This window comes from Notothenia rossii, assembly GCF_949606895.1.
Source record: "Notothenia rossii genome assembly, chromosome: 2".
NCBI classification, from domain to species: domain Eukaryota; kingdom Metazoa; phylum Chordata; class Actinopteri; order Perciformes; family Nototheniidae; genus Notothenia; species Notothenia rossii.
Genome location: NC_136904.1, coordinates 45,490,650 through 45,505,998, shown reverse-complemented (window position 1 = coordinate 45,505,998; position 15,349 = coordinate 45,490,650). Strand labels below are relative to the sequence as shown.

Sequence of the window (15,349 nt, the reverse complement as noted above, 5' to 3'; positions counted from 1 at the left end):
AAAAGTCATTCTCCCTCTCGTTTCAGGTCACTGTGCTCCCCGCCCCTTTGTGTCTCCTGCGTTTGTGATTGTTTACCCCGCCCTGATTGTTTCCACCTGTGCCCCTTACCTCATGTGTATATATTAGAGGCTTCTCAATACTCAAATTTCCCCTCCTCAACTCCTCGACTCCTCGGTCCTCCGGTAGTGACCCGGAAATGAATTTCAGCGCGCCATGTTGAAGGAATTCTCAATTCTCTAAATGCACACGAGGACCGAGGATCGAGCGTTGAGGAGGCTCTCTGGAGGAGCTCTAACCGAGGATACACTGATGGGTCCTCCACGGCTCCTCCGCGGATGCATTTCCGGGAACGGTGGAGGCGTGACGCACAGCCAGACTTATCTCAGCCAATGACAGCTCTGCATGCATTCCCTGGATATTATTTTAGAAACTGCTTTCATCGCGTAGCAATGTTTCCAGAGAGAACAGCTGTGAGGTCCATGCAGAAAGCAGAGCAGTGTGTAAAATATGTATCACTCAGTAGAACAGGCTTACTCTCTTTATTTGCTTTAGTTTAGTAGATATCTACTGTACAAACAAAGAGTTGATATTTTTCTGTAGCCTGATTATGCTTTATGAGGTGTGTGTGTGTGTGTGTGTGTGTGTGTGTGTGTGTGTGTGTGTGTGTGTGTGTGTGTGTGTGTGTGTGTGTGTGTGTGTGTGTGTGTGTGTGTGTGTGTGTGTGTGTGTGTGTGTGTGTGTGTGTGTGTGTGTGTGTGTGTGTGTGTGTGTGTGTGTGTGTGTGTGTGTGTGTGTGTGTGTGTGTTGTACAGTGCGTAGATGAGGCGGACAGACGGGTCTCAGTTGGTTTGGTGTCCTCTGCTTACTTTTAATACTTGTAAATACAACTTCTGGCCCGTAATTTCAATTCCCCATTTCAGCGACCAGAGAGAGGGGGGGGATATATCCAGTCTCTGATTGTGTTACGTTATTATGAGAGTGCTCTCATACTTTAAAATGTATATATTTATATAAATATATTTGTGTGTGTGTGTGTCCGCATCTGTAGCCTTTTATTGTCTCATTATACCGCACTCTCAATGAATTCAAAGTAAATATATAAGTGGTCATGAACACATCTGTCCATCAGAGTGCTGCTGTGCCTCCTGTCATCATTAATGGACGTCTCTTTAAAATGACCGCTCAGAGGAGAGGAGTTCTCATTTCTCTAACTGCCTGCTGCTTCCCCTCCTCAGTCCTCCGCTCGCATCTCCTGTGGGCGGGACTAAGTCTTGAGGATAGGAGTTGAGGAGGGGACTCGAGGAGGAGAAATTTAAGAATTGAGAAGCCTCTCGTGTCTTAGTCTCCACCTGTCCTGTGCCAGTTCGTCTCTTCTCATGACTCGAATTACCAGCGTACCCTCAAGTCTGTGCCATGTTTGTTATTTTTGTTCCAAAGCTCCATATGGAAGTATTTTAGTTGTTCCTCGAAAGAGTGATTTTTTTTGTACTCTGTTTTGTTACTGTGAAATTACCCAGTGAAGTACTTTATTTTTTCAACCCTCTGAGTCTGAGTTGTGCATTTTGGGTTCATGCCTCTGAGTTCACCTCTTGACATTGTAGGAATACTCCGTTACAGTAAAAGTCCTGCATTTAAATGTTACTCAAGTAAAAGAAGCATCAAAATATAGTGAAAGTAGCGACAGTAAAAGTAGTCATTGTGCAGATTGGTCCATTTCAGAATAATAGATATGATATGTTTTATAATGATTGATCATGAAAGTGTTCTCAAAGCTGTTAAAGGTGCAGCTAGTTTGAATGACTTTGTATACTGCAGGGTAGCTTTTGAATTTACTCCAGGTGGAACTAAAGTCTGATTTAACACTTGATTATATTTCACATCATTCATCCACATCTTTGAAGTAACTAAAGGTATTAAATACATGTAGTGGAGTAGAAGTACACCATTTACCTCTGAATTGTTGTGAGGTAGAAGAACAAAGTAGCATCAAATTAAGATAAGTACAAGTCCCTTAACAATTTAAATAAATTAAAGTCCCTGAGTAAGGCACGTCAAGGCACCTTTCAACACAAGGCAATTCAAACTGCTTTACAAAAATGAAAGACATTAAGAGCATTAAGAAATAGTGCAGCGGAAACACATTATAAAAGGGCATTTTTAAAAACTGTCATTAAAACCAAAGATAGTAAATTAAACATAACACAGGTATAAAAGACATGAATAAAAGTTACAGTGCAGTGTGAGATATGAATAGTTCAATTAAAAGCAAAGAAAGAAAAGTGTTCAGCCTGGATTTAAAAGTAGCAAGAGTTCCAGTGGACCTGCAGGTTTCTGGGAGTTTGTTCCAGATATTTGGAGCATAATAACTAAACACTGAGTAAATCTACTTAGTTACTTTGCCCCACTGTGACGAAGATGGCTTCGTCACTGTGGACTGACGGCTTAGGGCTTTCTATATTGTACATGTGTTTATTTTGAAAAGTGTTCCCTTTCCCCATGTCTGTTGCTGTTGATTGTGTGCACCTGGTGCCCTGTGTTGTCTCCTCCCCCCTCTCCTGTGTCTTGTTGGGTTAATTAGTGTGTGTGTATTTAAGCTCAGTTTTCCCTGTCAGGGGACAGGTAGTGTTGGTGAGATCCTTGTGGCTGTGTTCACCTGTGCAGCAATATTGAGGCTGTGTCATGTACCACAGCGATGAATAAATGCCCACACTGGGTTATATTCGAATTCTCTGCCTCTGCCTCCTTGCTTGGTTGGTCAGCTTCACAATTGGTGTCAGAAGTGGGATTGACCAACTGAGGAGTTGAAAACGATGGAGGAACAGAGGGAGATGATGATGTCGTTCCTGCAGTATGAGACAGCCAGATTCAAGCGGGAGGAGTGTCGTTTGAGGAACATGGAGCAGCCGTTTTCGCGGATACAGGAACAGGTTTCCCTGATAAAAGAGGAGCAGCTCCGGTTACAGAGGGAGGAAGAGGAGAAGCTGAGAAAGGAAGAGGAGATGCGCTTAGCGGAGGAGGCTCGTCTGATATGCCTGCAGGAGGAGAAGAAACTTGCAGAGGAGAAGAAAATTAAAGACGAGGAAGATGCTTTTCTAGCGGAGGAGGTGCGGGTGAAAATGGCCGAGGGGATCCGTCGGGAGCGAGAGCGTGTCATGCAGCGACACCTGGAGGAGATAAGGGCTCATGCAGAGGCCCTGTCAGCCGCTCAGAATCAGGTGGAGAAGCAGGTGATGAAGACACTGCAGGCGGAAAAGGCGGCGTACGTGGAGAACCTGACGGAAGCCATCGCAAAGGAGCAGGAAAAAGAGTTGAGGAAGAAAGGGAAGCTTCCTTCCGACTTCACGCCCCCCCCTGAGGAAACCATGCGGCACAAGGGGAAGCAGAAACACCGGGCGGAGTGGAGACACATGGAGGAGAGCAAAATGGCCAAGATCAACAAGTGTCGCAGGAATGAGGTACTGTTCTCTTTCGGGAGAGGAAGGAGGAAATGTGACGAAGATGGCTTCGTCACTGTGGACTGACGGCTTAGGGCTTTCTATATTGTACATGTGTTTATTTTGAAAAGTGTTCCCTTTCCCCATGTCTGTTGCTGTTGATTGTGTGCACCTGGTGCCCTGTGTTGTCTCCTCCCCCTTCTCCTGTGTCTTGTTGTGTTAATTAGTGTGTGTGTGTATTTAAGCTCTGTTTTCCCTGTCAGTGGACAGGTAGTGTGGGTGAGATCCTTGTGGCTGGTGACTGTGTTCACCTGGGAAGCAATATTGAGGCTGTGTAATGTACCACAGCGATGAATAAATGCCCACACCGGGTTATATTTGAATTCTCTGCCTCTGCCTCCTTGCTTGGTCGGGCCGCTCAATGGTCAGCTTCACACCCACTGCCTATATAACTCTAAATAAATGCTAATGTTGCTCTGTGTCTTAAGTATTAAAAAAACAACTGTTTGCTAATAACATTTCTTCTTTAATAGGAGATGCTATTAAGTGTTAGTTTGCTTGCTGCCCCCAAGTGGCAAAAAAAAAGAAGCTCCGAAGGTCCATAACAGTTTACAGCAGTTTTATAGTCAGAAGGATTACATCCCAAATAGTGAGTACATGTTTTAAACAATTTTTTTCATGAGCATTCTAAGTTCCTCAGTAGTGCACAGCCAAAGGTAAGACACGTTTCTCAGTATAATAAAACAATGCTATGTTGCTAATGACCGTGTTAATGTTGGTCATGACATTTTCATGCCGTTCCACCTGGAGTTCAGCCCCATCCATCCAGCTTTCTTATCAGTGCTGGTAAAACACATTATGAAGCTTCCTGTGAATATTCTTCAGTAGCGCAGTGCAACAAAATGCATACTAATATTTTCTCGATATTCTGCTACTTGAATAGAAAAACTAATCGAAAGTCCAGTTTCTTCAATGTGTGTATTTATGCCTCTCAGTTGCTGTCTGTGGGTTCAGAGCCGGGCTCCTACCCCTGCACCCCCACAGCCATCCTGCCCCGCTCCGTCTACTGGCACCACATCACTGGAAACCAGGCAGGCATGGATCCTTGCAGCGGTACGCCACACACAGGCCTTCACTAATGTTTTTTATTGATTATTTTTCTTAAATAGACAATTGATTGTATACTTTGCATACTTCTTGTAAGTGCAAAAGCATGACAGCTTTTCTATTTGTTGTGCCTTTACCTAATGTCATGCGTCCCAACACACCCGCTGCCCCCATTAGGCTGGAGTAGAGGGGTTGCTTACTAAAACGTAGTTGTATAAAGTAGTAAAGATAAGATTTTAAGCAACACAACCACTAAACTTTTTGCAAATGAATGCGCATGTTTAAAATGAGCATGATGTAATCTGGGAACCTTTAGAAACTTCTGGAGCTAATGCCACTTTCAGTAGAACTAGTTTTTGTGGCGTAATCAAGCCTTCATTTTCTCAGGAGAAGATGACACAGATTCAGACAAAACTGCACTGTGAAGTCAGGTTTCATAGGGATCAATCTAAAAGCTGATTGTGTTATACTACAGTCATTACATCAACATTTATATGGAGGTTATTCCCTATCTTTATTCAAGAGCGTGTTCTTTAAATTTGAGAGCATCATTTATTGATTTCACGTTCAGATTTTGTATTTCTTTCAGTCAAACCCTGTCCTTGCACTTACATTTTTCTCTGCTTCTGCTCAAACTGTGTGCTTGCACTCAGATATATTGCTACTTGCACAGATTTCCAGTTTTCCTGTTTAAAACCTTCTCCTCGCAGTCAGGCTGCTTGTGTGTGCTGACTGCGCTCGTCAAATGTCTGCTCTAAGATTTCTGCTCTGCGCTTGGATTTTTTCTGTGCAAAAACCATTTCAAAATCCCTCAACCAATAGGAGGCCAGGTGAAGTGTTGTCTCCTTGCTGGCGTGTTTGCTTTATATATTAGAACGTCCCATAAGGGTGGTTACTCTTGAACCAGGTTTATAAAACGGACAAGTCAAATCAAGCAATCTGATTGGTTCTTCACCTTGATATAATGAGCGTATACCTCGGGTAGAATTGGAGTTACTTTTCACAACAAGTCAGTATCCCTCCGCCTCTGAGAAAAGCTACAACCGTTACAACTGTTAAATTACGTCCGTTACGAAACAAACGAACTAACAAAGCTTAAGATGGAAACATGTAAGGGATAATAGCCGCATTCACACCAAGTACTTAGTTCCCAGCACTTAGTTCCCAGCACTTAGTTCCCAGCACTTAGTACCCCTATGGAACTAAGAGCCGATCGTGTTCACACCAGAATAGAGTGGCGAAGTCACGCCCATCCACTGCAGTTCCATGGGACCTTTTTCGGAAAAATTATATATTGAAGTCAATGGAGAGAAAAAAGTTATCTTTCGATCCCGTTTGAATTGTGCCACGAATTAGACATATGATGTTTGTCAATCTTAAAAAATAATTTCCATGTCAAAAAAAGTTAAAGTTTGTTGTAAAACTGTTGAAATATAAGACTATGAAAAATACGCAACTAGAAAGACTACAAATCCCAGAGACGCGCAAGTGATCCCATAACTGATGTCACAATTATTTTCCTCCACTAAATATAAGAGATAGCTAAGATAAGATAACTTTAACAAGATGCCTGTGTGCTTAGTACCAGGTTGTTATCATACCAACAATGGGTCTTGCTCATTCTTTCGCTTCCCGTCTGATGAAAGGACCAGAAGTGGCTGGTTTGCCCCCCCCCCCCCCCCCCCGGGATAGTACCACCTCTCTAGCAGGCACTAAAAATGGGGGTAAAAGTTTCCGGCACCAAGTACTCTTTTTGGTGTGAACGCGACATAAGGGGTACTAAATGAACTAAATGGGAAAAGTACGGGGAAAAGTACTCCGGTGTGAACGCGCCTAATGTGCAGCAAGGACTTATTGACCGTTGTTAAAGGACGCTCACATCTGCAAAAAGAAGTCCGGACGATTTAACTGCATACAGTTGGGGCTTTTCAAACTGGGACAAGAAAACGGGGAAGTAACGGGGCAGAAACCCTCCTTTATACGCAACGGTCCATACCTAGACATCCAACGGCAAAACATATTCAGTGTGCAGTTCCTTTGACATTAGGGCAGGGATATCTAGATACTTTCCAAGGTTTTACATAATGAATTGTGCTACTTTTAAAGCAAGCAACGATGTTTTCAAATCTGTAATCAAAAAGGTCGGCAAAAATGCTATCGAAGCAGTTCCTACCGTTGCTATGTAGTTCAAACGGTAACAACGGACTATTTTTGATCTGCCTGTCGGGTGTTCTTTTACCCATAATGACCGTCTCGCTGAACATTATCCCTTACTTAACTTCGACCTCCGGGGTGGTCTTATTATGGATGAGTGGATTGAGCAGTGCCTATCTCCAGAAAAAAAAGTACCTAAACGACGACATGCAGAGCTACGTGAAGAGCAGGTAGACCAACTTGAAAAGTACCACCATTCAAAAGCTTTCTGATGAGGGTCTTGAAACAAAGCAGATAAATGCAACCCGGTATCACGGGAAGACGTGAACATGTGACGATTTACCATGCTGGGAGACGTGAAGATGTCACGATTTCGTCCCTTCAAACGTGAGAGTTACACGGTATTGTTAACCCATGTCAACCAGTGGAGAAATACCATGAAATGCCAAGCAAATGCTACCCCAACGGTAGGTTGTTATTGTAAATATGAATATAATAATGATTTATTTTTTAATAGTCACACTCGATTACGCTGATTTTCTTGTTGCCCCAGCTGGTCGACACCTCTTTTAGCAGAAACAAAGGCTACGTTAATGTATTAAATCGATGTTAATCCATGCGTGTGGATGTGGAATTGACGGACGTGACGTTATGCGATTGCGTTGCCAGGCAACAGCTTCGGTTCATGTTAATTTACAAACTCTTCAACAACAACCGTAGTCCATCCATCCATCCATCCATCTTCTCCCGCTTATCCGTGGTCGGGTCGTGGGGGTAGCAGTTCCAGCAGAGAGCCCCAAACTTTCTTTTCCCTGACCACATCAACCAGCTCTGACTGGGGGATCCCAAGGCGCTCCCAGGCCAGCGAAGAGATATAATCCCTCCACCTGGTCCTAGGTCTACCCCTTGGTCTCTTCCCAGCTGGACGTGCCTGGAACACCTCCCTAGGGAGGCGCCCAGGTGGCATCCTAACTAGGTGCCCGAACCAGCTCAACTGGCTCCTTTCGACGCGAAGGAGGAGCGGTTCAACTCCGAGTCCCTCCCAGATGACCGAACTTCTCACCTTATCCCTAAGGGAGACACCAGCCACCCTGCAGAGAAAACCCATCTCGGCCGCTTGTACCCGCGATCTCGTTCTTTCGGTCATGACCCATCTTTCATGACCATAGGTGAGGGTAGGAATGAAAATGGCCCGGTAGACAGAGAGCTTTGCCTTCTGACTCAGCTCCCTTTTCGTCACAACGGTGCGGTAAAGCGACTGCAGTACTGCTCCCGCTGCTCCGATTCTCCGACCCTCATGCTCCATTGTTCCCTCACTCAAGAACAAGACCCTGAGATACTTGAACTCCTTCACTTGGGGTAAGGACTCATTCCCTACTTGGAGTGGACAGTCCATCGGTTTCCTGCTGAGAACCATGGCCTCAGATTTGGAGGTGCTGATCCTCATCCCAGCCGCTTCACACTCGGTTGCGAACCGATCCAGTGAGTGCTGAAGGTCGCTGACCGATGAAGCCATCAGAACCACATCATCTGCAAAAAGCAGTGGTGCAATCCTTAGTCCACCGAACTGCAGGCCCCCTCCCCCACGACTACGCCTCAAAATCCGATCCATGTATATTACAAACAGGATTGGTGACAAAGCGCAGCCTTGGCGGAGGCCAACCCTCACCTGAAATGGGTCTGACTTACTGCCGAGGACCCGGACACAGCTCTCGCTTTGGGAGTACAGAGATTGGTTGGCCCTGAGTAGAGACCCCCTCACCCCATACTCCTGCAGCACCTCCCACAGTAACTCCCTGGGAACCCGGTCATACGCCTTCTCCAAGTCTACAAAACACATGTAGACTGGATAAGCGTACTCCCAGGCCCCCTCCAGGATCCTTGCGAGAGTAAAAAGCTGATCCGTCGTTCCACGACCAGGACGGAATCCGTATTGTTCCTCCTCAATCTAAGGTTCGACAATCGGCCTGACCCTCCTTTCGAGTACCTTAGAGTAAACTTTCCCGGGGAGGCTGAGTAGTGTGATGCCTCTGTAATTGGCACACACCCTCTGATCCCCCTTTTTTAAAAAGGGGAACCACCACCCCAGTCTGCCACTCCTTCGTTACTGTTTCCGACTTCCACGCAACGTTGATGAAACGTGTCAACCATGACAGTCCCTCAACACCCAGAGCCTTCATTATTTCTGGGCGGATCTCATCCAACCCCGGGGCTTTGCCACAGTGAAGTTGTTTGACGACCTCAGTGACCTCCCCCCGGGAGATTGGTGTTGATCCCCCGTCATACTCCAGCTCTGCTTCTAACATAGAGGGCGGAGTTGTCGGGTTCAGGACTTCCTCAAAGTATTCTTTCCAACGCCCTAACACTCCATCAGTTGAGGTCAACAATATCCCATCTTTACTGTACACAGCTTGGATGGTTCCCTGCTTCCCCCTCCTGAGATGTCGGACAGTTTTCCAGAACAACTTTGTTGCCGCCCGAAAGTCCTTTTCCATGTCTTCTCCGAACTTCTCCCACACCCGCTGCTTTCCCTCGGCCACGGCTGAGGCTGCTGCCCTTCGGGCCTGTCGGTACCTTGCAACTGTCTCGGGAGTCCCCCGGGATAACAAATCCCTGAAGGCCTCCTTTTTCAGTCGGACGGCTTCCCTGACCACCGATGTCCACCAGGAGGTTCGAGGGTTACCTCCCCTTGAGCAGCGCACCCGACCCCATCGCTGTTTCCCATAGGTGGTGGGCCCGCGGGACGGAGAAGCGGAGGTGTTGCCCACGTTGCCTTTTCGGGATGTGCCCGGCCGGGCTCCGTGGCAAGCCCGGCCACCAGACGCTCGCCGACGAGTCCTCCTTCTGGGCCTGGCTCCAGAAGGGGACCCCGGGCTTCCTCCGGGCCGGGTATCCTCACTTCGTGTATCGTCTTTCATGAGGTCTTGTGAACCAATCTTAGTCTGGCCCCTTGCCTGAGACCAATTTGCCATGGGAGACCCTACCAGGAACACAAGGTTCCAGACAACAGAACCCCCAGGTTCATCAGGGCAAACAAACCTCTCTACCACGGTAAGGTGCTGGTTCTTCAGAGAACAACCGTAGTTATATTTTAAAACATGTTAGAAGGCCTCACAAAATACTTTCATGTACATTTAAATTTAAATGTGAAGGAATGTGTCTATAACAAAAATACATCCTTCATAAACGTAACCGGAAACAGACGTAGGCAAGATCCTCGATGATTGGATGGTTTAGCCGCAATGCACGCTGGGATTTTGTGTTTAGGTGATGTGAAATATGAAAACATTTTTTTTAAATAATACTTTATTCAGAGAGTGCTTGCTTTTCTCTTTGAAAGTCATCACATAACGGCATTGTAATACACGGTTCGGCTGCATTAAATATTACATATCTGCCGTAGTTCTCTATTTATAGAGCCCTGCTAAGAAGACTTCTAGACAAACACGAATAACTGTTGCCAAAACTGAAAACGTGACCTGGATCAAAAATATATAAGCAATTAAACTAAATCTTACATTTTTTTCACACAATACGTCTCCTCGCAGTATCAACACTAATTCGGCTGACTTTTATATTTGATCCAATTGGTAGATAGGCTGTATTTACACCATAACGGTGCACAGCTGATAGAAAGGGACACCTGGTAAGCACGTTATTGAATTGTAGTATTTGTATTATTAGATATTAATAGGAGGATGTGCAAAATAGACAAACTAATAAGGTTTAATTTAAATATTAAAGAATAATTTAGGTTAAGTTCTTCTTTTGAATAACAAAAAACAGCTTTGGGGGTATAGAAGAAGAATATGGAGGGATGTGAGACTGGTCGTTGAGCGGCCCGACCAAGCAAGGAGGCAGAGGGAGAACGTCCAAAAATATAACCAGACGTGGGCATTTATTAAAATAATGTACACAAAGTTCACAGCCTCAATCCTGCTGTTCTCCGTGAACACATCCTGCAGCCACAAATATCTCACACACACTACCAGCCTAACAAGACACAGCACCTAAATACACACACAGAGTAACAAGACACAGGTGGGGGGGGGGAGCAAACACAGGACACCAGGTGAACACAATTGGGTAATCAGCAGGAGGGAACACAGAGACGACCAGAAACAACAGACAAGATGGGGGTGAATACTTATACAATTAATGCCATTTAATAAATAGCTCTAGTAACAGCGTCTCGTCGTTACATTCCCCCCCTTTTCTCCTAAAGCGCACAGTACCCGGGATAGACAGTCTTGGCTTTCTAGAACGGACAGAATAGATCCCTCCCCTGAGGCTATGGACAGAATAGATCCCTCTCCTGAGGCTATGGACACACTAGATCCCTCCCTTGAGGCTATGGACCTAATATATCCCTCCCCGAGGCCATGGACCCAATATATCCCTCCCCTGATCACGGTGACAGCACCCAGCTCTGTCCTCCGTCTCCTCCTTCAATTCTGTCACCCGGGCCTGCACTCCCTCCAAACTCGAAGTGCACGTTCCTCCGACTTGTCTCTCGTCTCCTCCTGCTTGTCTCTCGTCTCCTGCCGCTTGTCTCTCGTCTCCTGCTGCTTGTCTCTCGTCTATTGCTGCTTCAGCAGCCGTGGCCTCCTCAGTTCCAGGCATAGCCACCCCCAGCCGCGGTTCCTCTCTTTGATCCCTCTTCTTTCCTCTCGTCAATTTTACCTCCACACTTGTTCCAATCCCACTCCTGACACCAATTGTGAGACTGGTCGTTGAGCGGCCCGACCAAGCAAGGAGGCAGAGGCAGAACGTCCAAAAATATAACCCGACGGCGGCATTTATTAAAATAATTTGCACAAAGTTCACAGCCTCATTCCTGCTTTAATCCATGAACACATCCTGCAGCCACAAATATCTCACACACACTACCAGCCTAACAAGACACAGCACCTAAATACACACACAGACTAACAAGACACAGGTGGGGGGGAGGAGCAAACACAGGGCACCAGGTGAACACAATTGCGTAATCAGCAGGAGGGAACACAGAGACAACCGGAAACAACAGACAAGATGGGGGTGAACACTTATACAATTAATGCCATTTAATAAATAGCTCTAGTAACGGCGTCTCGTCGTAGCTTTGGGGGAATAGAAGAAGAATATGGAAGGATGAAACCCTCTTTAATGGTCACACATGCAGAGCACACAGCACACACAGTGATATTTGTATCTACAGATAAATATTAAGCCTGACAAAGTACTTAATGTATAACATATTGTTTTCCTGCAATGTAAACTATGTTTAAGCACTTATTTTAACTGATATTATACTTAAGCAATAGCTCACGACAGGCCGTGGTATATGCTTCGCGTCGGGCCGAACCACGGCCCTTAGCTGTGATATAATGAGCATATATCACGGCCTGAAGTGAGCTATTGCTTTTATAAAACAGTTACCAAGTGTGGCAATATGAAAGAAAAATACACACTCTAATTTAAATAGTTTTTATTTGTAAATAATGATGTTCAAAATAAAATAGTCCCTCCGTTGCCTTCTGCACAAAACATAGTGCAAGGTGGTTGCTATGCAACAACACTAACAGCAAGCGAACATATTAGACAGAGAGCGTTGATACATTATTTGGCTGTTTATTTACATTAATGTGTATGTTGCTGTTTATTGTGCATCCACTGAAAAACTGTCCAGCATCAGTAGCATGGCTTACGTGGTCACTTGTATAGGTTGAGGTTGTTCGAGGCTGTTGCTTGGCATGGCGAGAATATTGCTCCACTTTCTCCGGTCCCCGAGATTGGGCTTCCAGTAGCTCTGGAGAGAGCTTTCGCACCTGTGGCCACTAACGGTCATAATTTCTCTGCTTTGTTTCAAGACCCGCATCAGAAAGCTTTTGAATGGTGATACTTTTCCAGTTGGTCTACCTGCTCTTCACGTAGCTCTGCATGTCGTAGTTTAGGTGCTTTTTTTTCTGGAGATAGGCACTGCTCAATCCACTCAATACTATAGTAAGACCCCCCCGGAGGTCGAAGTTAATCTTAAATGTTTCCATTTTATGCTTTGTAAGTTTGTTTCGTAACGGAAGAAATTTAAATATATTTATAAAACTGACAAGTCAAATCAAGCAATCTGATTGGTCGATAGCGTTTTTGCGGACCTCTTTGATTACAGATTTGAAAACATCGTTGCTTGCTTTAAAAGTAGCACAATTCATTATGTTAAACCTTCAAAAGTATCTAGATATCCCTGCCCTAATGCCAAAGGAACTGCACACTGAATATGTTTTGGCGTTTGATGTCTATGTCTGGACCGCTGCGTCAAAAAGGAGGGCTTCTGCCCCGTTACTTCTCCGCTGCTTTCTTGTTCCAGTATGAAAAGCTTTTCAGCCCAACGGTATACTGTTTTTCTCAGACGCGGAGGGATACTGACTTGTTGTGAAAAGTAACTTACAATTCTACCCGTGGTATACGCTCAGTATATCACGGCTAAGAACCAATCAGATTGCTTGATTTGACTTGTCCGTTTTATAAATATGTATTATACTCTTATAAGATATATGTAGGCCTAGATAGTATAAGAAATGTGCAGAATATGACCGTTTAATGGTGGAGGTATACACACATATTGATAGATGTCTTGTAATGCACGGTTGAGCAACCTGCGACCCAAGTTTTTCATTCATTGCATAACTACACTGTAGTTGTGTATAATTATATGTCAATAAACCTTAGAAAATCTTGAAATCTTGGAAGGGATGTGCAAAATAGTCATTATATACAGTCTTTAATTAACTATTAGTAGAGAATAACGAGTAATGAATATACTTTATAGGGATCCTATTAATATCTAATAATAAAATTCAATAACGTGCTTTAACCACCAGGTGTCCCTTTCTATCAGCTGTGCACCGTTATGGTGTAAATACAGCCTATCTACCAATTGGATCAAATATAAAATTCAGCCGAATTAGTGTTGATACTGCATGGAGACATATTGTGTGAAAAGAAATCTAAGATGTTGTTTAATTGCTTATATATTTATGATCCACTTCACGTTTTCAGTTTTGGCCGCAGTTCTTCCTGTTTGTCTAGAAGTCTTATCATCAGGGCTCTATAAATAGAAAACTACGGCAGATATGTAATATTTAATGCAGCCGAACCATGTATTACAATGCCGTTATGTGATGACTTTCAAAGAGAAAAGCAAACACACTCGGAATAAAGTATTTTTTTTTTTTTTTTTAAATGTTTTCGGATTCCACATTGCATAAACACAAAATCCCAGCGTGCATTGCGGCTAAACCATCCAATCATCGAGCTGAGGATCTTGCGTCTGTTTCCGGTTTGGTTTATGACGGATGTATTTTGTTATCCACACATTCCTTCACATTTACATTTTAATGCACATTAAAGTATTTTTTGAGGCCTTCTAACATGTTTTTAAATATAACTACGGTTGTAGTTGAAGAGTTTGTAAATCAACATGAACCGAAGCTGTTGCCTGGCAACGCAAACGCACAACGTCACGTCCGTTAATTCCACATCCACACGCATGGATTAACATCGATTTAATAAATGAATGTAGCCTTTGCTTCTGCTAAAAGAGGTGTCGACCAGCTGGGGCATCAAGAACATCGGCGTAATCGAGTGTGACTATTAAAAAATAAATCATTATTATATTAATATTGACGATAACAACCGACCGTCGGGGTAGCATTTGCATGGCATTTCCGGGTATTTCGAGAGGGGTTTGCCTGCAGGCCTGCACTCTCAGGACAGTTCCGGTGTAGGCTGCACTCTCAGGACACCTGCACTGTCAGTACAAGAAGTGACGATTCTGACGAGCACGTTTTCTCCCCGTCCCCCGAAAGACTCGTTTGATGGAAGTTTTGAAATCACAATGGACACTCATCACGGAGGTGATGAGTCCGCCCACCGTGCACTTTGGATCGGCCTTGTTCAAGCCCTTTTGACCACCCCAGCCTGGTTCTCGTAAAAGTTGACGTAGCCATTTTTCGCTCAAATGACACCATGAAGGAATGTAACTGGAGTTGACAGGGGACTCTGCCCGCCTCACGAGTGCCTATTTTCGGACACTTTTTTTCACTTTCCCCCCTATTTTCCCCGGTTTTATTTTTATTTATTTTTTTTGGCTATTTCACCCGGTTTCTACCGGGGACACTGCCCAGTTTCGGGTGTCCCCCCACGGCCTGTGTCCAGCCCCCCCCCACTCATCCATATATTAACGGATTTTAACCATTTTTGTTGCATTTTTCTCCTCTCCTCTCACTGATCGAATGGCAAACGCGACCCACTGTCGGAGGCCTCTGCGCCGGCCCGGCCTAGTGCCGGTGCTCTGGCGTTCGGTTCCGCCAAACTGCGCGAGTACTTATATTCATCCCGCTTTCGTCTCATTAGTATGCATAAAAAAGTGACAGGTCACACCTCCCCCATTATGCAAATGAGATAAGTCCCGCCTCCCCTTTGATCGAGGTGTGAGATCTCAAGTAGGTGTGATATCCCAAGTAGGTGTGAGATCCGTCGATAGGAGGGGGGTGATGTGTATTCACAGGTGTGAAAAGCCCCCACTGTTGCGCCTTATGGTGTATAATAAAAAATGTTTCAATCACATTAGTATGCATAAAAAGTGACGTGTGTGTGTGTGTGTGTGTGTGTG

At 44.7% G+C, this 15,349-nt stretch overlaps 1 protein-coding gene across 5 annotated transcripts in view; it reads left to right on the top strand.

Annotated features, from left to right (window-relative positions):
* Nucleotides 1-15,349, top strand: part of dok4 (docking protein 4) — a 166,989-nt gene that overhangs the window by 128,782 nt on the left and 22,858 nt on the right. For 4 of the 5 annotated variants that reach the window (XM_079667222.1, XM_079667221.1, XM_079667223.1 and 1 more), the window contains one exon: nucleotides 4,431-4,548. In XM_079667222.1, the coding sequence (XP_079523348.1) occupies nucleotides 4,431-4,548 (118 nt within the window). Of the gene's footprint in view, nucleotides 1-26; nucleotides 1,117-4,430; nucleotides 4,549-15,349 lie in introns of those variants that run through there. The other variant, XM_079667220.1, reaches the window with a different exon arrangement.